Genomic DNA, 26,659 nt, shown 5'->3' with positions numbered 1-26,659 from the left:
ACTTTTACTTTAGTGCCTTATTGCAAACAGGATGCATGTTTGGTAATATTTATATTCTGTACAGGCTTCCTCCTTTTCACTCTCAATTAGGTTAGTATTGTGGATAGGGCTGACCTCATTTAGTCGACTGAACAATTGTTTGGTCGATAGGCTGTTGGTTGACATATTTATTTTGTAGAGCAGTGGCAAATATATACATTAAAAAAAAAAGTATGGCACACGAGACACCAGTAGTACATTTACCGTTAATTCCCTTAATTTCTTATCTATGTTTGTTTATGGTAATTTCTGTTAATAGATTCAATATACTATTATTACATTCTTACCGTTGTCATTGTAGGAGTGGACATGTTGTTTTCAGACCACCTAGGCTAACTTGTTAGAAAAGGTTGATTTAATTCCATTAACGAGTTATCAATTTATTCATCGTCTTTGTTTGGAGCGCTCCTGTAAATCTTGAGTAAGGACACGCACTTGATAACGCATAGAACTAGGCCTACGCTACCTGGCCTGCACGCAAATGTAGCTCTATATATGTGATCTGAGACTATTTCTGATTGTCTTAACTCACCATCACTGTGAAGCATCTCAAAGTAATTTTTTTATTTGCCTCAAACAGTAATTAAACAAAGTCTGGTTTTACATGCATTGAGAATGAGAATAGTTCCTCATCGTAGCCAATTTGAAAAATATTTATAGTTCTCTCGCTTTTGATAACCACTCAGCATTAAAGGGGGGGGGGGGATCATAAAATTAGGCCTACCGACTTCTTATCACTTGCGCAACTAGCCTACAGCTGTGTGTGTCTGTCCGGAGCTCACTGGTGAGGGAAACTGAAGAAAACAGAAAACCACCACTACCACAGGGCCTTGGGAAAGTATTCAAAACCCTTTACTTCACCCACATTTTGTTACGTTACAGCCTTATTCGAAAATTGATTAAATAAATAACATATTCCTCAGCAATCTAAAAACAATACCCTATAATGACAAAGCGAAAAACAGAAAAAACAGAAATACCGTATTTACGTAAGTATTCAGACCTTTTGCTATGAGATTCGAAATTGAGCTCAGGTGCATCCTGTTTCCATTGATTATCCTTGAGATGTTTCTACAAATTGATTGGAGTTCATCTGTGGTAAATGCAATTGATTGGACTTGATTTGGAAAGGCACACACCTGTCTATAGAAGGTCCTACAGTTGACAGTGCACGTCAGAGCAAAAACCAAGCCATGAGGTCGAAGGAATTGTGCGTAGAGCTCCGACACAGGATTGTGTCAAGGCACAGATCTGGGGAAGTGTACCAAACAAGGCCAAACTGAGTAATCGGGGGAGAATGGCCTTGGTCAAAGAGGTGACCAAGAACCTGATGGTCACTCTGACAGAACTCCAGAGTTCCTCTGTGGAGATGGGAGAACATTCCAGAAGGACAACCATCTTTGCAGCACTCCACCAATCAGGCCTTTAGGGTAGAGTGGCCAGACAGAAGCCACTCCTCAGTAAAAGGCACCTAAACGACTCTCAGACCATGAGAAATGAGATTCTCTGGTGTGATGAATCCAAGACTGAACTCTGGCCTGAATGCCAAGCGTCACGTCTGGAGAAAACCTGGCACCATCCCTACAATGAAGCATGGTGGTGGCAGCATCACGCAGTGGGGGTGTTTTTCAGCGGCAGTGACTAGTCAGGATCAAGGGAAATATGAACAGAGCAAAGTACAGAAAGATCCTTGATGAAAACCTGCTCCAGAGCGCTCAGGACCTCAGACTGGGACAAAGGTTCACCTTCCAACATGCCAACGACCCTGAGCACACAGCCAAGACTTCGGGACAAGTCTCTGAATGTCCTAGAGTGGCCCAGCCAGAGACCGGACCTGAACCCGATCGAACATCTCTGGAGGGAACTGAAAATAGCTGTGCAGCTTCACTCCCCATCCAACCTGACAGAGCTTGAGAGGATCTGCAGAGAAGAATGGGAGAAACTCCCCAAATACAGGTGTGCCAAGCTTGTAGCGTCATACCCAAGAAGATTCAAGGCTGTAATTGCTGCCAAAGGTCACCTTCTTTCTTTCTTTCCCCCTCCTTTCCTCCTCTGCCTGCCTTCTCTGCCTCTCTCTCTCTCCTGTCCTCTCCCTTTCTTTCCCGCTCTCTTGCTCACTCTCGCCCTCCTTTCCTCCTCTGCCTGCCTTCTCTGCCTCTCCCTTTCTTTCCCTCTCTCTTGCTCACTCTCCCCCTCCTTTCCTCCTCTGCCTGCCTTCTCTGCCTCTCTCTCTCTCTCCTGTCCTCTCCCTTTCTTTCCCTCTCTCTTGCTCACTCTCCCCCTCCTCTCCTCCTCTGCCTGCCTCTCTATGTCTCTCTCTCTCCTGTCCTCTCCCTATCTTTCCCTCTCTCTTCTCTCTCTTGCTCACTCTCCTCTCCCACCCTCCCTCCCGCTATTTCTCGCTCTCCTCTGACTCCCTCCTGCTCCCCCCCCCAAGTGTCGTAGGTTCTAGAATGACCCGTGTAGTGTGATTGCAGCATGCATGACAGTTTGGTTAAATAACAAAGACAGGAATAAAGTCCCACAGTCCCGTGTGGCTCAGTTGGTAGAGCATGGCGCTTGCAACGCCAGGGTTGTGGGTTCATTCCCCACGGGGGGACCAGGATGAATATGTATGAACTTTCCAATTTGTAAGTCGCTCTGGATAAGCGTCTGCTAAATGACTTAAATGTAAATGTAAATAAAATAATATGCAAAACAATACATTCCCGAGTGGCGCGGCGGTCTAAGGCACTGCATCTCAGTGCAAGAGGCGTCGCTACAGTCCCTGGTTCGAATCTAGGCTGTATCACATCTGGCCGTGATTGGGAGTCCCATAGGGCAGCACACAATTGGCCCAGCATTGTCTGGGTTTGGACGGGGTAAAGGGAAAGGGAGATACCTAGTCAGTTGTACAACTGAAGTGTCTCCTGCATTTAACCCCTCTGAATCAGAAGGGGGCTGGCTTAAATTGACATCCACGTCTTTGGCGCCCGGGGAACAGTGGGTTAACTACCTTGTTCAGGGGCAGAACGACATATTTTTACTTTGTCAGCTCAAGGATTCGATACAGCAACCTTTCGGCTACTGGTCCAACACTCTAACCACTAGGCTACCTGCGGTAGGCTGTCATTGTGAAATAAGAATATGTTCTTAACCGACTTGCCGAGTTAAATAAAAAATTAAATACAGACAGACAGACAGCCCAACAGACAGACAGACAGACAGACAGACACTGCTGGGGAGGGATTAGAGGTCATTAATAAAAGTTGCATTAGGAAAATAAATAGACACCCAACAATTAATCTCCCAACCAACCCCAGAATGCCAAAGTGTTACACAAGGCCCTGTCCCTGATTTGGGCTATTTGAGTGTGATCCTGTAACCCAGGCTTTAAGCTCCCTGATGGGACTCTAAGGCCTTTAAATACCAACTGCCTTCCTGTCCTATCACCCAGACTGACCACAGGGTCTGGCCCCCCTCACTACACTAGACACTACAGTACCAGACTGACCACAGGGTCTGGCCCCCCTCACTACACACTACAGTACCAGACTGACCACAGGGTCTGGCCCCCCTCACTACACACTACAGTACCAGACTGACCACAGGGTCTGGCCCCCCTCACTACACACTACAGTACCAGACTGACCACAGGGTCTGGCCCCCCTCACTACACTAGACACTACAGTACCAGACTGACCACAGGGTCTGGCCCCCCTCACTACACACTACAGTACCAGACTGACCACAGGGTCTGCCCCCCTCACTACACTAGACACTACAGTACCAGACTGACCACAGGGTCTGGCCCCCCTCACTACACTAGACACTGTAGTACCAGACTGACCACAGGGTCTGGCCCCCCTCACTACACACTACACTACCAGACTGACCACAGGGTCTGGCCCCCTCACTACACACTACACTACCAGACTGACCACAGGGTCTGGCCCCCCTCACTACACACTACACTACCAGACTGACCACAGGGTCTGGCCCCCCTCACTACACTAGACACTGTAGTACCAGACTGGTCCCCTCACTACACTACACTACCAGACTGACCACAGGGTCTGGCCCCCCTCACTACACTAGACACTGTAGTACCAGACTGGTCCCCTCACTACACTACACTACCAGACTGACCACAGGGTCTGGCCCCCCTCACTACACTCTGTAGTACCAGACTGGTCCCCTCACTACACTACAGTACCAGACTGACCACAGGGTCTGGCCCCCCTCACTACACACTACCAGACTGACCACAGGGTCTGGCCCCCCTCACTACACTACACACTGTAGTACCAGACTGGTCCCCTCACTACACTACACTACCAGACTGACCACAGGGTCTGGCCCCCCTCACTACACTAAACACTGCAGTACCAGACTGACCACAGGGTCTGGCCCCCCTCACTACACTAAACACTACAGTACCAGACTGACCACAGGGTCTGGCCCCCCTCACTACACTAGACACTACCAGACTGACCACAGGGTCTGGCCCCCCTCACTACACTAGACAGTACCAGACTGACCACAGGGTCTGGCCCCCTCACTACACTAGACACTACCAGACTGACCACAGGGTCTGGCCCCCCTCACTACACTAGACACTACAGTACCAGACTGACCACAGGGTCTGGCCCCCCTCACTACACACTACAGTACCAGACTGACCACAGGGTCTGGCCCCCCTCACTACACACTACAGTACCAGACTGACCACAGGGTCTGGCCCCCCTCACTACACACTACAGTACCAGACTGACCACAGGGTCTGGCCCCCCTCACTACACTAGACACTACAGTACCAGACTGACCACAGGGTCTGGCCCCCCTCACTACACACTACAGTACCAGACTGACCACAGGGTCTGCCCCCCTCACTACACTAGACACTACAGTACCAGACTGACCACAGGGTCTGGCCCCCCTCACTACACTAGACACTGTAGTACCAGACTGACCACAGGGTCTGGCCCCCCTCACTACACACTACACTACCAGACTGACCACAGGGTCTGGCCCCCTCACTACACACTACACTACCAGACTGACCACAGGGTCTGGCCCCCCTCACTACACACTACACTACCAGACTGACCACAGGGTCTGGCCCCCCTCACTACACTAGACACTGTAGTACCAGACTGGTCCCCTCACTACACTACACTACCAGACTGACCACAGGGTCTGGCCCCCCTCACTACACTAGACACTGTAGTACCAGACTGGTCCCCTCACTACACTACACTACCAGACTGACCACAGGGTCTGGCCCCCCTCACTACACTCTGTAGTACCAGACTGGTCCCCTCACTACACTACAGTACCAGACTGACCACAGGGTCTGGCCCCCCTCACTACACACTACCAGACTGACCACAGGGTCTGGCCCCCCTCACTACACTACACACTGTAGTACCAGACTGGTCCCCTCACTACACTACACTACCAGACTGACCACAGGGTCTGGGCCCCCCTCACTACACTAAACACTGCAGTACCAGACTGACCACAGGGTCTGGCCCCCCTCACTACACTAAACACTACAGTACCAGACTGACCACAGGGTCTGGCCCCCCTCACTACACTAGACACTACCAGACTGACCACAGGGTCTGGCCCCCCTCACTACACTAGACAGTACCAGACTGACCACAGGGTCTGGCCCCCTCACTACACTAGACACTACCAGACTGACCACAGGGTCTGGCCCCCCTCACTACACTAGACACTGTACCAGACTGACCACAGGGTCTGGCCCCCCTCACTACACTAGACACTGTACTACCAGACTGACCACAGGGTCTGGCCCCCCTCACTACACTAGACACTACAGTACCAGACTGACCACAGGGTCTGGCCCCCCTCACTACACTAGACACTACAGTACCAGACTGACCACAGGGTCTGGCCCCCTCACTACACTAGACACTACAGTACCAGACTGACCACAGGGTCTGGCCCCCCTCACTACACTAGACACTACCAGACTGACCACAGGGTCTGGCCCCCCTCACTACACTAGACACTACCAGACTGACCACAGGGTCTGGCCCCCTCACTACACTAGACACTGTAGTACCAGACTGGCCCCCTCACTACACTAGACACTGCAGTACCAGACTGGCCCCCTCACTACACTAGACACTGTAGTACCAGACTGGCCACAGGGTCTGGTCCCCTCACTACACTAGACACTACAGTACCAGACTGGCCACAGGGTCTGGCCCCCTCACTACACTAGACACTACAGTACCAGACTGACCACAGGGACTGGCCACAGGATCTGGCCCCCTCACTACACTAGACACTGCAGTACCAGACTGACCACAGGGTCTGGCCCCCTCACTACACTAGACACTGCAGTACCAGACTGACCACAGGGTCTGGCCCCCTCACTACACTAGACACTGCAGTACCAGACTGACCACAGGGTCTGGCCCCCTCACTACACTAGACACTGCAGTACCAGACTGACCACAGGGTCTGGCCCCCTCACTACACTAGACACTACCAGACTGACCACAGGGTCTGGCCCCCTCACTACACTAGACACTGCAGTACCAGATTGACCACAGGGTCTGGCCCCCTTCACTACACTAGACACTACAGTACCAGACTGGCCACAGGGTCTGGCCCCCTCACTACACTAGACACTACAGTACCAGACTGACCACATGGGCTGGCCCCCTCACTACACTAGACACTGCAGTACCAGACTGACCACAGGGTCTGGCCCCCTCACTACACTAGACACTGCAGTACCAGACTGACCACAGGGGCTGGCCCCCTCACTACACTAGACACTACAGTACTAGTCTGGCCACAGATTTGGGGGTGAGCGAGAGAGAGTGAGAGAGATGAGAATAGGGACAGTAAAGGTTTCCACATACTTATTGCAGACAGATTGTTTTAGAGCAACATTCACCTTTTGGTAATTAGATACCTAGGGCTGTGCAGTCATTACATTTTGTCAGCTGGTGATTGTCAAGCAAATAACTGCCGGTCTCACTAACTGACTGTTAATTAATATAAACACATTTAGCATCTCCTGGCTTCCACACCTTTGGAACATCTACATTTTAAAAAGTCTAATAAATCCATGTAATATAGCCTACACCTTCACAATAAATCCATGTAATATAGCCTACACCTTCACAATAAATCCATGTAATATAGCCTACACCTTCACAATAAATCCATGTAATATAGCCTACACCTTCACAATAAATCCATGTAATATAGCCTACACCTTCACAATAAATCCATGTAATATAGCCTACACCTTCACAATAAATCCATGTAATATAGCCTACACCTTCACAATAAATCCATGTAATATAGCCTACACCTTCACAATAAATCCATGTAATATAGCCTACACCTTCACAATAAATCCATGTAATATAGCCTACACCTTCACAATAAATCCATTGTTTATTTTAGACAGGTCTAAAGAAACATAATTCCGTGGCATTATTAAATAGTATGAAGAACACAATTGAAAAAATCTGAATTAAATCGAAAGGCTATTTTCTCCAAACGATTTTGGGGGAGTTCTCACATGCGGCTTTCTGTGTGGAGGTTAACAAAGAAACAGGTCCTCCTATATGCTTAATTTACAGTTATTAATGGAACTTTAGTTCTACAAACGTTGGGCTATATGTTTTGATGTTTAATACATTGTAAGGCTGCATGATGAGACTCCGATGATGATTTGAAAAAAGTTACACCTGTCACGTTCCTGACCTATTTCTGTTAGTTTGTTGTATGTGTTAGTTGGTCAGGACGTGAGTTTGGGTGGGCATTCTATGTTGTCTGTTTCTATGTTGGTTTAAGGGTTGCCTGGTATGGCTCTCAATTAGAGGCAGGTGTTTGGCGTTCCTCTAATTGAGAGTCATATTTAGGTAGGTTGTTTCACAGTGTTCGTTGTGGGTGGTTGTCTCCTGTGTCAGTGTTTGTCGCACCATACGGGACTGTTCGGTTTGTGTTGTACATCGTCATTTTTATGTGTAGGCTATTTTCCCTGTTCGTGCGTTCTCGTGTTCAATGTAAGTTCGTCGTTCAGGTCTGTCTACTCCGTTTGTTGTTTTGTTAGTTTATAGTGAAGTTCGTGTTTTCGTCTTGTCTTTAATAAATATTATGTGTTCACAACCCGCTGCGCCTTGGTTCCCTCAATACTCCTCCTTTTCGGTTGAAGAGGAGGAGGACCACCGTTACAACACCTCTAATAGCTTCCCACATCTTGTCAGATCGAATCCCCGAGCTGACAAGCCCCCCACACCTCTCTGATTCAGAGGGGTTGGGTTAAATGTGGAAGACACATTTCAGTTGAAGAGATTCAGTTGTATAACTGATTAGTTATCCTCTTTTCCCTTTACCCCGGCCAAACCCGGACAACGCTGGGCCAATTTAGCTTCCCACATCTCAAAGTTGGTTAAACACTGCAAGCTAGCTAGCCTTTTAGCTTCCCACATCTCAAAGTTGGTTAAACACTACAAGCTAGCTAGGCTTTTAGCTTCCCACATCTCCAAGTTGGTTAAACACTACAAGCTAGCTAGCCTTTTAGCTTCCTACTTCTCCAAGATGGTTAAACACTACAAGCTAGCTAGCCTTTTAGCTTCCCACATCACCATTCTGAAATTAAAATAATATCCCCTGGCAAATATTCGTACACTTGCTGGTGTAACCTACAACATTATCTCAATTTGATATTCTGATTCAATGTATTCGCTACCATATCAGCCAAAAATAGAATGTCATCATTTTTTTTGTCACAGAGAGAAAGAAAAGCCTGTTTTTCCAAATAGCATTATCACTATTACACAAAATACCCTTTTGGGGAATTCTAATAAGTCTACAATGTTGTGGACCCTCTGCGGTATCAATAATTGAATTGGAATGTATGAGCTGTATTGAGCCTAACTCTGCTAGATACACTCAAAAGACAAGTTTCAAGTTTTATTAGTGCTATGTACGGGATACACATGGTAAACACTGTCCAATGAAATGCTTACTTGCAGGTTCCTTCTCAACAACGCAACAAAATAATAAATAAGAAAAGATAAGAATACGAACATAAAGTAAATGGCTAACGCCCCCACAATAGTATATGTATTCATTGAAGCTCAAATGTTAAATTCTCCCTACCATCATAGCTAAGCCAATACGACAACAATGTCGATGAAAGTTCACAAATCAACTTGATTGTAGGTACACAACACAACCTCTCGTCATGATCCGTCAGGCCGTTACCAGTAACCACTATATCAGATTTTTGACAGGGTCGTTAGCATTGGGGTCGTCAGACAATGTTTTCCCCAAACCCGGCTGAAATTCTAGACATTGTGTTAAAACAAAGCTACAGCGTCCATAAGGTGACAATTAGACTTGGATCCATTTGGAATTAATACGTTTTATAGGTGCAACAGTTAAAAAAAGAAAATAAATTAATAATAATTTAAATATCTCTCGCGTGCACATTTCCGTTCATTAAAAACCAACGATGTGCTACCTTTTTGTAGCATTTCTGACAATGCTAACATCTTTTCAGACGAATCTCAGTTCTAAAACCAGACATAGTAGCTAGTTAACACCAGTCAGGTGAGAGACAAGCTACAAGCAAAGGAAGCTAGCTATACTTTGCTACGGAATGTTTTTTAAGTGGCAGAAGTCATCTGTGTAAACTGTTGGCCTTGACACTTGCGTGTAATAAGCACAAATAAGATAAGCAAACGTCCTTGACTGCTGTTGCCAGTTAGCTAGCCAAGTAACGTTAGTCAGTAACGTTAGCTAGCTACAAGGCTGTAACGTTAATGTTAGCTGTATGGACGGATCATGCACCGGCACAACTCAATTTTGACCATATCGCTACCCCACATTCTTCCACAATCCCCCCCCCCCCCCAGCTATTCCACTACTTTAATACAGTAACAAGTCCTGGTCACTGGGCTTTAGATGGATGGCCATGGTGATATTTACTGGGAACAGCAGTTACTGTAATAGGTGTGCTATTCATTGACCATTAGATTTAGCAGTGGGCTTACATGGGATGATGAGGAATACCTTGTATATTTCCCCCCCTAGTAGATTTATGCACAGAGACCAGACCACGCAGCATGATTTGGCTTGTAATCTCAATAAACATAATCTCAATCTCAATGGAAGGCATTTCCCCAGCCCAGATTAAATACACTATTCTGGACATTTGGTAGCTTCAGTCAGCCTGGTTAATCTAACAGAAAGTAATAATAAATGTAAAATATACAGTACAATGTTGTTGCTGCATACAAAGAGAGGTTCAGACAGACATAATAACATCTTTGATTTCTAGTTCTGGCTGGTAACACCGGTAAATAGATTATTTTTTTTACATGGTATTTCACTTTAACAGAAACTACGTTGTGCTATATAAATAAACACCAACAGGAGTCTACCACCAGGCCATCAGACAGCTGACCCCAGACATGCACCTTAGAGACCATCAGACAGCTGACCCCAGACCTGCACCTTAGAGACCACCTGCAACTTAGAGGCCATCAGATAGCTGACCCCAGACCTGCACCTTAGAGACAATCAGACAGCTGACCCCAGACCTGCACCTTAGAGGCCATCTGCACTGAGTACCCACCCATCCAACCCTTTCTCACACACACACACACACACACACACACACACACACACACACACACACACACACACACACACACACACACACACACACACACACACACACACACACACACACACACACACACGAACACACACGCAAACACCCACAAGGACACGCACGCAAACACCCATAAACACACACAGTCAACGCTGCTGTTCAATGATCTACTATTTATTGTGCTGCGTGACCAAGTCACTACCCACTTAATATTTGTGAATACAGTCCATTATTACTATACTACATCGTTCCTAGGCCGTCATTGAAAATAAGAATTTGTTCTTACTTGCCTAGTTAAATAAAGGTACAATGTTGACTGATGTACTACAGCACATCAGCATTTCACTGCACCTTGTATACCTGCTGGAAACTGTGTACGTGACAAATAAAATTAGATTTATTTAAATTGATTTTGATTTGAAAAGGATGGTTACACTGTATTTCTAGTCTGTTACTTCCTGGTATTTATCCTTTATTGTCATTAACATGGTAACATGATCATTACATTACAGTTCTCTAGTAACCATGGTTTATTTGGTGCTCAGTTCAGTGTGTGTGTGTGTGTGTGTGTGTGTGTGTGTGTGTGTGTGTGTGTGTGTGTGTGTGTGTGTGTGTGTGTAAAGAAATGCAGACTTACGTATGGGGGGCTGTCCAAGCTGTCTGTGTTGACCACCACAGGAGGTGGGTTTGCCTGCAACAGAAAAACAAAAAAATTAACTCAGTTTTGGTTATAAAAATATTCCATGATAAAATAAAATATTTTTTCACCTCTCGATTCCCCTGTAAGTACATTACAAAAGCTAAACACAACAACAACAGAAATTACAAAGTTACAAAAAATATTAGGCAAAACAAAAACATTTTTTGGGGGGGGTGAGAAAATAATAACTTACTCTCCGCATGTTTTGGTACAACATTATGAAAGCATCGGTTAGAGATTACCACGGCAACATGACAATCTTCTATTGCAGAATATTAACTCCTGAAGCCTACAGCTGTGGCGTTGCTATGGCGTTGACCCAAACATCCCCAACTACATGGTTAATAGCAGACAACTCCCTCCAGGATCCCTTGGTCTTCACTGGGCTTGTCTCTCCTCTCCTACAGGTCCTGAGGTTACAAAACAACCACCCCAACTAGCAAGTCCCTCCCTCAAAAACAATAATCCTTTAAACTCCAGCACCAAAACCGAAGCAAAATGGGAGGTGTGTAAAAAAAATAAAGAGGAGAGGAGGGGAAATAGGGAAGAGAGGATGACCTGTGACGTGGGTGACGCGGGTGCAGGCAGAGAGGAGGGTGGAGAGATGACAGGAGTGGTCTCGGCTGGGATGGGGATCACAGGGATTATGGGTACGGGGAGCGGGACCACCACATCTGGCTGCTAAACAATGGCAATGGAGGTCAAGGGTCAGGGTAAAACACACAAGACACACAGGCAAGAATACACACACTGTGCAACACAACACTGATGCAGTAACACACAATGATAAATCTGCATGCTGAACGGGAAGAAGGGAGGGAGGAAGGGAGAGAGAGGAGTGTGAGACAGAGAGAGAGAGAGAGAAAGGAGCGTGAGTAAGTGAGAGAGAAAGAGATATTGAAAGAGAAAGTGAGAGAGAGGAATCGAGAAAGATTGAGTGAGAGAGAAAGAAAACGAGTGAGAGAGAGAAAACAAGTGAAAGAAAGCAAATATGGTAATGTTCTAAACTGAATTATGATAATGTGGTAGTGAGGGAGGATTGTCTGACAGTGGCAGCTGCTGAGGGCTCTAATGTGTGTAGATTATAGAGAGGGGGATGAGAGGAGAAAATAGAAAGAGAGAGAGAGGAAGGGGCTCAACCCCACAGTATCAGAAAGACTGTTAAAGTTAGGGGATTTGACGTGTTGCTCGTGAGACTATCCAGGCAGGATTTACTATTATGTTATTGACGGAGTACTGAGAACGATGTGAACATTCCTTTAGGGTGCAATATGCAGATCGGCTTAAATGGATTTGGTTTTTGAGGAACATTTAGGTAAACAGGTTTCTCTTCTCAAGATAAAAAGGAAAACACATTTAGTATATTCAAACGCTAAGCCAGGATACTATGGACATACATAGATATAATTCAATTCCAAAAGGTATTTAACGTGTTGAGGAACAAGTCCATTAGACCTTATAGAATAGGAGTATTCAACTCTGACCCTACGTGGTATGAGCTACTGCTGGTTCTGTTCTGCATGATCATTCATTGGTTCAAATTTGTCCCTGACTGGAAAAAAGCAGTGGAACTGGCTACGAGTTCCAGAATTTAATTTGAGGGTTCTAGAACATCAACAATCACACGTAGGAAAGCAAGAACAGACGCTCCTATATAAAAACATGGCCGTTACATCCTCAGCACTCCTACTCTGAGACGCTTTGTGAGTACGGACCCAAAGCTACCATGTGCTCCTCTCCAGCCTATCAATGTAAATAACACTCATTTTTCCTCAGTTTTCCTCAGTGGACCCAATGATAGTCTGGTCTGGTGGCTCCATTGACAGAACTGGCCGTGCTTTATCTGTAAATTAACCCAGAATGACTGTGATGAGTGGAGCTTAGTGTTATTCTTTACAGACACACAGTGTACACAGACACACACACACACGTAGGATCTTAATTCGAGCCAGTTTTCTACAGCAGGAAAATAATCCTGCAGCAACAGGAAATGTGAATTATTATGTGGATTATAATTCATGGACTTTTTTGTAGGGGTTGATACATTTTTCGGGAAGGGAAAATCAAGTCTGAAATTTCAAAGTATAAATTATAAACTTCAGAAGCCTTTTTAAGGTTTTACATTTCCTGCATTACAGGAAAATTCTCCTTCAACAGGGTGATCAAATTAAGATCATACATCTTCCGTACACACATAGCATTGATATCATCCTACATCGTCATCGTGGTGTAAACACTGTAGCCTTCAATTCACACATTATCCGAGTAGTGAATACAACAGAGTTCACAATGAATGGTGTGTGTGTGTGTGTGTGTGATAAAGGTGAATCATGCAGAAACGCAAACTGATAGATTTATTGACGGGACAAGTAAACGATTTCCACAGCAACAGAGTGTTCCTTTTCCTCGTTGTCAAGTCCCTCAGTCGAGCACCTGATTTCCCCTTTTCGTTTAACCCGTGTGTTGTCTTAAGGGTCAAAAATGACCCGCCACTATGTTTAACAGCAGAGAAAACCCCCTACATTTCCAAGAGTGACCCTAACATTATAAAAAGTGAAACATCGCCTTTGTTCATATTTCCATGACAGCTGTACACCACCAGGGTACAAAGATTCTCTTAGGGTCATTTTTGACCCGGCAGTTCTAAAATAATTTACACACCACAAACAAACAAAAACACAAAGACACACACACAAAGACACACACAAAGGCACACCACAAAGACACACACACACACACACACACACACACATTGAGATTGTGTGCTACTGATTGAACTCAGACAAAACTAAAACTTTCTTGTGCCGCATCTCCCCTCCACGACCCCTCCACGACCCCACACATGACTCAAGTTCACAGACAAAATAAATACTATTTCAGACAAAATAAACATTTCCTAAAAGCATTGTTTACTAATGTGGAATGCAGTCAGAGGCTATAAAGGTGCTGCAGATTACAGTCCCCCCAGTTCTCTCTCTGCTGAAGCCATGGGTGCACGTTTCAGTGCCCAACAGGTCATAGATCTGATTTGTTTTTAGATGTCCAGGAGGAACAAGAGAACAATGATTTACAAGAGGTTGTAGAAGAAGATGGGGAAGAATACAACCCAGAGCACGATGCATCATCTTCAGATGAAGAAGAAATCCCCCAAGCTGAAAGAGAGACATTTTTGTCAAAGAACAGCAAAATAACATGGTCCTTGTCACCATATGACAACCAGAGCAGGATGGCAGCACAACATGTCATAAGGATGACCCCAGGGCCCACAAGACATGCAGTTGCCCAGGACATCGCCTCAACATTCTACATCACACCAGCCATCGAAAAAATCATCCTGGAGGTGACAAATTTGGAGGGTTTCCATAAATATGGAGACAACTGGAAAAGGATGGATGAGATTGACCTGCCTACATAGGGCTGCTAATCTTAGCGGGTGTGTATAGGTCCCGAGGCGCGGCTACATGTAGTCTCTGGGATGCAGAGAGTGGAAGGGCTGTTTTCCTTGCCACGATGCCACTGAAAGTCTTTCACACTTTCTCATGAATGCTACGATTTGATAACAGTGAGTCAAGACCTGCAAGACGTGTGAGAGACAAACTGACGGCCATAAGAGAGGTCTGGGAGAAGCGTCTGCCATACCTCTACAACCCTGGGCCTGAAGTAACAGTGGATGATCAACTGGTTCCATTCAGAGGTACATTTTTATTTTCATATCTGTAATGTAAGTGATTTACATTGTTCATTTTATTATGTATTGCTGTAATATCATTGTTTTCTGATACACTGATACTAATTACTGATAGTAATCTCTTTTTCAAAAGGTCGCTGTCCTTTCTGGCAGTATATGCCCAGCAAGCCAACAAAGTATGGCATCAAGATATGGGTGGCCTGTGACGCACAATCCAGCTACGCTTGGAAGATGCAAGTCTACACAGGGAAGCCAACCAGTGGAGGCCTGGAGAAGAACCAGGGGATGCAGGTTGTGCTTGATGTGACAGATGGACTGAGGGGGCACAATGTCACGTGTGACAATTTCTTCACCTCTTATGAACTCAGCCAGCAGCTCCTGAAGAGGACAATCACCATGGTTGGCACAGTTAGAAAGAACAAGCCTGAGCTCCCCCCTGCACTCCTCGCAACAAGGGGGAGAGGCCTTATCAAAGTGTGCCTTCACCCCCACCACTATAGTTTCTTACCTCCCAAAGAGGAAGAAGAATGCGGTCATCCTCAGCACACTGCACAAAACAGCTGAGATCAGTGATCATGAGGACAGGAAGCCAGCCATCATCCTGGACTACAACCACAACAAAGGAGGCGTGGACAACCTGGACAAGGTGATTGGAACTTACAGCTGCAGGAGGATGACTGCCCGCTGGCCCGTGGTCATCTTCCTTAACATCATTGATGTGTACTCATACAATGCCTTCGTGATATGGAACAAGATCAACCCTACCTAGATGCCTGATAAGTGGAACAAGAGGAGGGTGTTCCTGGAGCAGCTGGGAAAGGCACTTGTAACCCCACACATTCAAAGAAGGGAGTGCCTCCCCCGCACAGCAGCCTCTGCAGCGCTTGTGAACGCTGTTCAGGGGGCTGAATCTTGTCTGGATCCACCTGAGGCTGCAGCAGGGGCAGGCAAGAGGAGGAGATGCCAATTCTGCCCCCCAAAGAAGGACTGTAAAACAAATACTATGGACACCTTGTGGGTGGGGGCAATGGTTAAACAAATGGGGGAAGACTAGTATTTTGTAGTTGAATTCCTCATTGTACAGTATACAAGAATAAATCACTATGTTGCCAAAAAGTTCAAGACTGTTCATTGTTTCCCTTCAATAAAAATGCATTAAAAACTACTTTCTGCACATTTATGCTACTTTATTAGGCTACACAAGTAGCTCTTGCTAATAAAATGTATGCTATTGACCTATGCAGTACCTTTAGCAATAATAATAATAATAAACCTCTACTTTAGTAAAGAAAACAATGTGTGATGTGATATATGACAGGTGTGATATAATAAAAACGAATGGTGTCCAATGATTAAATAGTATTTCTGCATTGTGAAGAGGGAAAACCCAGATATGCACAAAGTTTGTGATGAATGACAGGTTGTTTCTACATGCAAAATAGACTTGGGATTTAAAATTCAATTAAGCTGCTATATTTCTGTGGTTTAGTGAAGGCGGGTCATTTTTGACCCTTAGGACAAAGGAGAGTATACAGGATGTTAAGACTACACAAGGGTTAAGTTGGGCGGAAGCACCTTTTGGGTATACCTTCTTTTCCTGATGTGTGCGTGCGTGCGTGCCTTCATGAGGAGCTAGTCCAGCATTGGGTCAACCCTCCCCACCCTCAGCAGAGCAGGCCAGGCTGAAGGCCACTGTGTCAGCGCTCCCAGACAAAAGACCACTGAGCCCCCCGACACACTCCTCACAGCCTTGCCTCACACCCCAGAGTTACAGTACATTCGGAAAGAATGCACACCTCTTGACTTTTTCCACAGTTTATTACATTACAGCCTTATTCTAAAATAGATTAAATATTTTTTTACCCTCAATCTACACACAAGACCCCCTAATGACGAAGCAAAAACAGGTTTTTAGGTTTAAGTATTCAGACCCTTTATTCAGTACTTTGTTGAAGCACCTTTGGCAGTGATTACAGCCTCGAGTCTTCTTGGATATGAGGCTACAAGCTTGGCACACCTGTATTTGGGGAGTTTCTCCCATTCTTCTCTGCAGATCCTCTCAACCTCTGTCAGGTTGGATGGGGAGCGTAGTTGCACAGCTATTTTCAGTTCTCTCCAGAGATGTTCGATCGGGTTCAGGTCCGGTCTCTGGCTGGGCCACTCTAGGACATTCAGAGACTTGTCCTGAAGTCTTAGCTGTGTGCTTAGGGTCATGGTCCTGTTGGAAGGTGAACCTTTGTCCCAGTCTGAGGTCCTGAGCGCTCTGGAGCAGGTTTTCATTTAGGATCGTTCTGTACTTTGCTCCGTTCATCTTTCTCTCGAGTCCCTGCCGCTGAAAAACATTGTCACAGCATGATGCTGCCACCACCATGCTTCACCGTAGGGATTGTGCCAGGTTTCCTCCAGATGGAACACTTGGCATTCATGCCAAAGAGTTCAATCTTGGATTCATCAGACCAGGGTATCTTGTTTTTCATGAGAGTACTTTTGGTAAACTCCAAGCAGGCTATCATGTGCCTTTTACTGAAGAGTGGCTTTCGTCTGCCCACACAACCCTAAAGGCCTGATTAGTGGAGTGCTGCAGAGATGGTTGTCCTTCTGGAAGGTTCTCCCATCTCCACAGAGGAACTCTGGAGTTCTGTCAGAGTGACCATCAGGTTCTTGGTCAACTCTCTGACCAAGGCCCTTCTCCCCCGATTACTCAGTTTGGCCGAGCGGCCAGCTCTAGGAAGAGCTTGTTGGTTTCAAACTTTTTCCATTCAAGAATGGTGGAGACCACTGTGTTCTTGGGGACCATCAATGCTGCAGACATTTTTTGGTACCCTTCCCAGATCTGTGCCTCAACACAATCCTGTCTCGGAGCTCTACGGACAATTCCTTCAACCTCACGGCTTGGTTTTTGCTCTGACATGCACTGTCAACTGTGGGACCTTATATAGACAGGTGTGTGCCTTTCCAAATCATGTCCAATCAATTGAGTGTACCACAGGTGGACTCCAATCAAATTGTAGAAACATCTCAAGGATGATCAATGGAAACAGGATGCACCTGAGTTCAATTTCAAGTCTCATAGCAAAGGGTCTAAATACTTATGTAAATAAGATATCTGTTTTTGTATTTTATAAATTTGCAAAAAAATCTAAAAACCTGTTTTCGCTTTGTCATTATGGGGTATTATGTGTAGATTTCTGTGGATTTTAATGATTTACATACATTTTAGAACAAGGCTGTAAAGTAACAAAATACGGAAAAAGTCAAGGGGCCTGAATACTTTCCAAATGCACTGTATATCTGAGCTAGAGGTTAGGGGGCAGGGTCGCCTCATGCCCCAGAGGTTAGGGGGCAGGGTCGCCTCATGCCCCCAGAGGTTAGGGGGCAGGGTCGCCTCATGCCCCCAGAGGTTAGGGGGCAGGGTCGCCTCATGCCCCCAGAGGTTAGGGGGCAGGGTCGCCTCATGCCCCCAGAGGTTAGGGGGCAGGGTCGCCTCATGCCCCCAGAGGTTAGGGGGCAGGGTCGCCTCATGCCCCCAGAGGTTAGGGGGCAGGGTCGCCTCATGCCCCCAGAGGTTAGGGGGCAGGGTCGCCTCAGCCCCCAGAGGTTAGGGGGCAGGGTCACCTCATGCCCCCAGAGGTTAGGGGGCAGGGTCACCTCATGCCCCCAGAGGTTAGGGGGCAGGGTCACCTCATGCCCCCAGAGGTTAGGGAGCAGGGTCGCCTCATGCCCCCAGAGGTTAGGGAGCAGGGTCACCTCATGCCCCAGAGGTTAGTGGGCAGGGTCGGCTCATGCCCCAGAGGTTAGTGGGCAGGGTCGGCTCATGCCCCAGAGGTTAGTGGCCAGGGTCGGCTCATGCCCCAGAGGTTAGTGGGCAGGGTCGGCTCATGCCCCAGAGGTTAGTGGGCAGGGTCGGCTCATGCCCCAGAGGTTAGTGGCCAGGGTCGGCTCATGCCCCAGAGGTTAGTGGCCAGGGTCGGCTCATGCCCCAGAGGTTAGTGGGCAGGGTCGGCTCATGCCCCAGAGGTTAGTGGGCAGGGTCGGCTCATGCCCCAGAGGTTAGTGGGCAGGGTCGGCTCATGCCCCAGAGGTTAGTGGGCAGGGTCCTGTGGGTCACTGGCCCCTTTGGAACACTGGCGTTTTGCACCATTTATATTAGCTTCAAAGACTTTCTACACCAATGCACATCTACACAGTCTAGCTGGACGACCTGTGCTAGCCTCAATAAAAAAGTCTCAGCAACAATAGTTGAACTGACTAGGAACATCACATTTGGGTATTTTACACAAAACCCCAAAACCAAGACAACATGGAGGCCACATTCCTGCATACGGTCACTATTAGCCAAGCCCACTTACAGCTCAATATTCCGTTAGTTTGGCGTATATACTGTCTGCACCCTAGACTGTAAACTAGTGTAACAGACACACAGGGGGAGATCCATAAACTAGACCCGAGGTCGCTCCATAACACACTAGTTATGGATCTGTACTGTCACAAAACAGCCTGGCAGCCATGACAGAGCTAAAATTAGCTTGGATCATTATCTTCGATCAGGAGGCCCAGTCCAGAGTTACGGCCTGCAGCTCACACTGTCTCAACATCCCAAACAAGTTGGACTGAACTTGAAAGTTGAGTGCCTTGGATGAGAACACAAACTTAGCTGATGGTCAACTATTCTCCGTTATCAACGTCCAAGACCTGGTTTACATGCTAGAAGGCCTTAAGTAATACTATAACTGGGGTAGATAGAGGTTCAGTAATACTATAACTGGGGTAGGTACAGGTTCAGTAATACTATAACTGGGGTAGATAGAGGTTCAGTAATACTATAACTGGGGTAGATAGAGGTTCAGTAATACTATAACTGGGGTAGATAGAGGTTCAGTAATACTATAACTGGGGTAGATAGAGGTTCAGTAATACTATAACTGGGGTAGATAGAGGTTCAGTAATACTATAACTGGGGTAGAGGTTCAGTAATACTATAACTGGGGTAGATAGAGGTTCAGTAATACTACACTGCTCAAAAAAATAAAGGGAACACTTAAACAACACAATGTAACTCCAAGTCAATCACACTTCTGTGAAATCAAACTGTCCACTTAGGAAGCAACACTGATTGACAATAAATTTCACATGCTGTTGTGCAAATGGAATAGACAAAAGGTGGAAATTATAGGCAATTACCAAGACACCCCGAAAAAGGAGTGATTCTGCAGGTGGTGACCACAGACCACTTCTCAGTTCCTATGCTTCCTGGCTGATGTTTTGGTCACTTTTGAATGCTGGCGGTGCTCTCACTCTAGTGGTAGCATGAGACGGAGTCTACAACCCACACAAGTGGCTCAGGTAGTGCAGTTCATCCAGGATGGCACATCAATGCGAGCTGTGGCAAAAAGGTTTGCTGTGTCTGTCAGCGTAGTATCCAGAGCATGGAGGCGCTACCAGGAGACAGGCCAGTACATCAGGAGACGTGGAGGAGGCCGTAGGAGGGACACAACCCAGCAGCAGGACCGCTACCTCCGCCTTTGTGCAAGGAGGAGCACTGCCAGCGCCCTGCAAAATGACCTCCAGCAGGCCACAAATGTGCATGTGTCTGCTCAAACGGTCAGAAACAGACTCCATGAGGGTGGTATGAGGGCCCGACGTCCACAGGTGGGGGTTGTGCTTACAGCCAAGCACCGTGCAGGACGTTTGGCATTTGCCAGAGACACACCAAGATTGGCAAATTCGCCACTGGCGCCCTGTGCTCTTCACAGATGAAAGCAGGTTCACACTGAGCACATGAGCACATGTGACAGACGTGACAGAGTCTGGAGACGCCGTGGAGAACGTTCTGCTGCCTGCAACATCCTCCAGCATGACCGGTTTGGTGAATGGGTCAGTCATGGTGTGGGGTGGCATTTCTTTGTGGGGCCGCACAGCCCTCCACTGTGCTCGCCAGAGGTAGCCTGACTGCCATTAGGTACCGAGATGAGATCCTCAGACCCCTTGTGAGACCATATGCTGACACATGCACATTTGTGGCCTGCTGGAGGTCATTTTGCAGGGCTCTGGCAGTGCACCTCCTTGCACAAAGGCGGAGGTAGCGGTCCTGCTGCTGAGTTGTGTCCCTCCTACGGCCTCCTCCACGTCTCCTGATGTACTGGCCTGTCTCCTGGTAGCGCCTCCATGCTCTGGACACTACGCTGACAGACACAGCAAACCTTTTTGCCACAGCTCGCATTGATGTGCCATCCTGGATGAACTGCACTACCTGAGCCACTTGTGTGGGTTGTAGACTCCGTCTCATGCTACCACTAGAGTGAGAGCACCGCCAGCATTCAAAAGTGACCAAAACATCAGCCAGGAAGCATAGGAACTGAGAAGTGGTCTGTGGTCACCACCTGCAGAATCACTCCTTTTTTGGGGGTGTCTTGGTAATTGCCTATAATTTCCACCTTTTGTCTATTCCATTTGCACAACAGCATGTGAAATGTATTGTCAATCAGTGTTGCTTCCTAAGTGGACAGTTTGATTTCACAGAAGTGTGATTGACTTGGAGTTACATTGTGTTGTTTAAGTGTTCCCTTTATTTTTTTGAGCAGTGTATAACTGGGGTAGATAGAGGTTCAGTAATATTATAACTGGGGTAGATAGAGGTTCAGTAATATTATAACTGGGGTAGATAGAGGTTCAGTAATACTATAACTGGGGTAGATAGAGGTTCAGTAATACTATAACTGGGGTAGAGGTTCAGTAATACTATAACTGGGGTAGATAGAGGTTCAGTAATACTATAACTGGGGTAGATAGAGGTTCAGTAATATTATAACTGGGGTAGATAGAGGTTCAGTAATATTATAACTGGGGTAGATAGAGGTTCAGTAATACTATAACTGGGGTAGATAGAGGTTCAGTAATACTATAACTGGGGTAGATAGAGGTTCAGTAATATTATAACTGGGGTAGATAGAGGTTCAGTAATATTATAACTGGGGTAGATAGAGGTTCAGTAATACTATAACTGGGGTAGATAGAGGTTCAGTAATACTATAACTGGGGTAGATAGAGGTTCAGTAATATTATAACTGGGGTAGATAGAGGTTCAGTAATATTATAACTGGGGTAGATAGAGTTTCAGTAATACTATAACTGGGGTAGATAGAGGTTCAGTAATACTATAACTGGGGTAGATAGAGGTTCAGTAATACTATAACTTGGGTAGAGGTTCAGTAATATTATAACTGGGGTAGATAGAGGTTCAGTAATACTATAACTGGGGTAGAGGTTCAGTAATACTATAACTGGGGTAGGTAGAGGTTCAGTAATACTATAACTGGGGTAGATAGAGGTTCAGTAATACTATAACTGGGGTAGGTAGAGGTTCAGTAATACTATACCTGGGGTAGAGGTTCAGTAATACTATAACTGGGGTAGATAGAGGTTCAGTAATACTATAACTGGGGTAGATAGAGGTTCAGTAATACTATAACTGGGGTAGATAGAGGTTCAGTAATACTATAACTGGGGTAGGTAGAGGTTCAGTAATACTATAACTGGGGTAGGTAGAGGTACAGTAATACTATAACTGGGGTAGAGGTTCAGTAATACTATAACTGGGGTAGAGGTTCAGTAATACTATAACTGGGGTAGATAGAGGTTCAGTAATACTATAACTTGGGTAGAGGTTCAGTAATATTATAACTGGGGTAGATAGAGGTTCAGTAATACTATAACTGGGGTAGAGGTTCAGTAATACTATAACTGGGGTAGGTAGAGGTTCAGTAATACTATAACTGGGGTAGATAGAGGTTCAGTAATACTATAACTGGGGTAGGTAGAGGTTCAGTAATACTATAACTGGGGTAGAGGTTCAGTAATACTATAACTGGGGTAGATAGAGGTTCAGTAATACTATAACTGGGGTAGATAGAGGTTCAGTAATACTATAACTAGGGTAGATAGAGGTTCAGTAATACTATAACTGGGGTAGATAGAGGTTCAGTAATACTATAACTGGGGTAGATAGAGGTTCAGTAATACTATAACTGGGGTAGGTAGAGGTTCAGTAATACTATAACTGGGGTAGATAGAGGTTCAGTAATACTATAACTGGGGTAGAGGTTCAGTAATACTATAACTGGGGTAGAGGTTCAGTAATACTATAACTGGGGTAGATAGAGGTTCAGTAATACTATAACTGGGGTAGATAGAGGTTCAGTAATACTATAACTGGGGTAGAGGTTCAGTAATACTATAACTGGGGTAGGTAGAGGTTCAGTAATACTATAACTGGGGTAGGTAGAGGTTCAGTAATACTATAACTGGGGTAGAGGTTCAGTAATACTATAACTGGGGTAGATAGAGGTTCAGTAATACTATAACTGGGGTAGACAGAGCTTGCCCCTGATACTGACGGGGTCTGATACCCCCTACCCTAGATATGTAATTAAAGGAAACTTCTACCTTAAGCTATGAAGCCACACATCATTGTTTCTGGTCAGCAGTCATGTTCTCATAGTACGGTTTATTAGAGGAAGCATGATGGTAATTTAATATTCCAGACCTCCATGTGAATCCTATTGGCTCACTCTGACCATTACGACAACATCAACAACAACAAAACACAATCACAACATTCCTCCTCCCGTTTCTCTCCAAAAGCTCTAACCCAGGCAGGCCTTTCCAGGCCAGCACCATGTAAACTCCAACCAACTGAGCCTCCACAAGGACCCTCTCTGTGATTTCAGCCCACAAACCCTTGCAGATATCCAGGCTTAGGTTCTATTCCCCTGTAGCACAGCTCTGTAGTCGTTTCATGTTGACCTCTTCTCACAAATACCTACAAAAGGTTTTCAATACGATCTCTATGACGGTCCATCCCAAAGATACCTACAATGGTTTCTCCCAGGTTGGTCCCCTATACACTCACACATACCTGGGGTGGATTCTCCAGTGACATTGAGGCCCACGGAGAGTTATCGGACCACCAGCCACTCTGCCTGTGTGTGGCCCGGACCTTGGCCTTACTCTTGGTAGGACTCTTCTTCATGCTGTCCCTCAGGTTGGTGAACTTCACCCGGCTCTTTGACATGGAGGCGGGCAGCGTGCAGGAGCTGTAGTTCCTCTGGGGGCTCTGTAGGGGGAGCTGTGGTGAGAGCAGTGGGTGGAGGTTCAACAGAGGGGTCTGCTGCATCTGGGGAGGGGGATGATGGTGGTAGAGGTGATGATGCTGCTGCTGTAGCTGTTGTTGTTGGTAGTGTTGTAGTGCCTGCTGTTGGAGCTGCTGTTGGTGTTGGATCTGCATCTGCGGTTGTTGGAGCTGCTGTTGGTGTTGGATCTGCATCTGCTGTTGTTGGAGCTGCTGTTGGTGTTGGTGTTGGATCTGCGGTTGTTGGAGCTGCTGTTGGTGTTGGATCTGCATCTGCTGCTGTTGGAGCTGCTGTTGGTGTTGGATCTGGGGTTGTTGGAGCTGCTGTTGGTGTTGGATCTGCATCTGCGGTTGTTGGAGCTGCTGTTGCAGGAGGTGTTGTTGCTGTCTGTGGATCAGAGGCAGCTGGATCTGGGTCTGGGTCTGCTGAAACCTCTGTTGGGTTTGCTGGGCCCGATGCTGATTCTGGGTCTGCTGATTCTGGGTCTGGTGCCCCAGCGTATTACCCTGCCTGGAGACCATCATCCCAAGGCTGGGACTGCAGCCCTCACGGCCCCCGCAGCAGTACTCGTGGTTATGGTAGTAGGTCGTCATGGCTGGGGCTTAGCCGTAGGTCAAAGAAGAGATGCAGGGTTGATTTTGATATGAAGATGAGGTAGAAAGCCTGGTATTCCTCTTCGGTCTCCTGTAGCAGGCTAACTAGCGGTAACAGAGACCACACCACAGAAAAATCCAGTCTCCAGTCTTATCCTCTCACTACCCTCTCTCTCACTCGTGCTTCCCTCTCTCAGACCGCTCAGACTGTCTCTGCCTCTCATCCCCCCCCTCTTGTTCCCTCTCCCTTGCTCACTCTCTCGCCAATTAATGAGCTCCAGTGGGCACTGCACATGACAGCACACAGGCATGAATAATCAATGCGGAGCCGGGACTGTGATATGGGGATCAGGGCTCGTCTGTGGACGCTGGCTGGGCCTCCCTGCTTCCTATGGCGGTAGGAGGAATGTGATAGTTGCCTGTCAAACTCAAATCCACAGGCTTTGGTTACTATTTCACGACAGCATTAGTGAACGCTTCTAAATAGCGGGAAGATTAACATTGGGTGTGTGTGTGTGCAATGTTGGGGAAAATAGTTGACCAAGCTACCAATTACTTCACATTGGAAGAAGTTAAGCTACCTTTAAGAAAAATATAGTTTACTTAAACTAAAGTAACTTTGAAATGTAATAGAAAATACAATTGTAAGAACAGATCACTCTGGAGTCAGATGTTAAGATAATGTGTAATTTAGCCTATTAAACACAAAAACAGTTTCAAGTGAGAATTAGGCAGGCCTACTTCACCCATATTTCCTTGTTTTTTTTGCAAAAAGAGCAATGTGTAGTCCCAGTAGTTAGCTACACCGCTGCATGGCAACAAATACATGAACTACTGAAAACACGACCAAGACTTGAATTTAGTTCAACTACCACCAAGCTACTGCAAAATGTAGTTAAATTGTGTGTGCGTGCGTAGGAGTGTACGCAAACAAGAAGAGCCTACAGTAGGGCCTAGATTCCCCAGTGTCTGGCCTCCTGATGCCCATACAGAGAGGTGTATTATGCAGGACACAACAGCTCTCCAGAGGTGACCCGTCCTGACCAGCTGTCAGTCTACTCTGGCTGTCGCCATAGAGACAACACGCCACAGCAGAGCTCAGATGTGTTATTGTGGATGTGGTACCGTCGCCATAGAAACAACACGCCACAGCAGAGCTCAGATGTGTTATCGTGGATGTGGTACCGTCGCCATAGAGACAACACGCCACAGCAGAGCTCAGATGTGTTATCGTGGATGTGGTACCGTCTCCATAGAGACAACACGCCACAGCAGAGCTCAGATGTGTTATCGTGGATGTGGTACCGTCGCCATAGAGACAACACGCCACAGCAGAGCTCAGATGTGTTATCGTGGATGTGGTACCGTCGCCATAGAGACAACACGCCACAGCAGAGCTCAGATGTGTTATTGTGGATGTGGTACCGTCGCCATAGAGACAACACGCCACAGCAGAGCTCAGATGTGTTATCGTGGATGTGGTACCGTCTCCATAGAGACAACACGCCACAGCAGAGCTCAGATGTGTTATCGTGGATGTGGTACCGTCGCCATAGAGACAACACGCCACAGCAGAGCTCAGATGTGTTATCGTGGATGTGGTACCGTCGCCATAGAGACAACACGCCACAGCAGAGCTCAGATGTGTTATTGTGGATGTGGTACCGTCGCCATAGAGACAACACGCCACAGCAGAGCTCAGATGTGTTATCGTGGATGTGGTACCGTCTCCATAGAGACAACACGCCACAGCAGAGCTCAGATGTGTTATCGTGGATGTGGTACCGTCGCCATAGAGACAACACGCCACAGCAGAGCTCAGATGTGTTATCGTGGATGTGGTACCGTCGC

At 46.5% G+C, this 26,659-nt stretch overlaps 1 protein-coding gene across 14 annotated transcripts in view; it reads right to left on the bottom strand.

Annotated features, from left to right (window-relative positions):
* Nucleotides 1-26,659, bottom strand: part of LOC139541722 (disks large homolog 1-like) — a 269,358-nt gene that overhangs the window by 94,925 nt on the left and 147,774 nt on the right. For 8 of the 14 annotated variants that reach the window (XM_071346676.1, XM_071346677.1, XM_071346678.1 and 5 more), the window contains 2 exons: nt 11,958-12,080; nt 11,337-11,390 (listed from right to left, as the gene is read on the bottom strand). In XM_071346676.1, the coding sequence (XP_071202777.1) occupies nt 11,337-11,390; nt 11,958-12,080 (177 nt within the window). The remainder of the gene's footprint in view (nt 1-11,336; nt 11,391-11,957; nt 12,081-26,659) is intronic. The other 6 variants (XM_071346682.1, XM_071346684.1, XM_071346686.1 and 3 more) reach the window with 2 other exon arrangements.

Source organism: Salvelinus alpinus, chromosome 16 (genome assembly GCF_045679555.1).
Source record: "Salvelinus alpinus chromosome 16, SLU_Salpinus.1, whole genome shotgun sequence".
NCBI classification, from domain to species: Eukaryota; Metazoa; Chordata; class Actinopteri; order Salmoniformes; family Salmonidae; genus Salvelinus; species Salvelinus alpinus.
The sequence above is the reverse complement of the archived record's forward strand: the minus strand, read 5'-3'. Positions and strand labels throughout refer to the sequence as shown.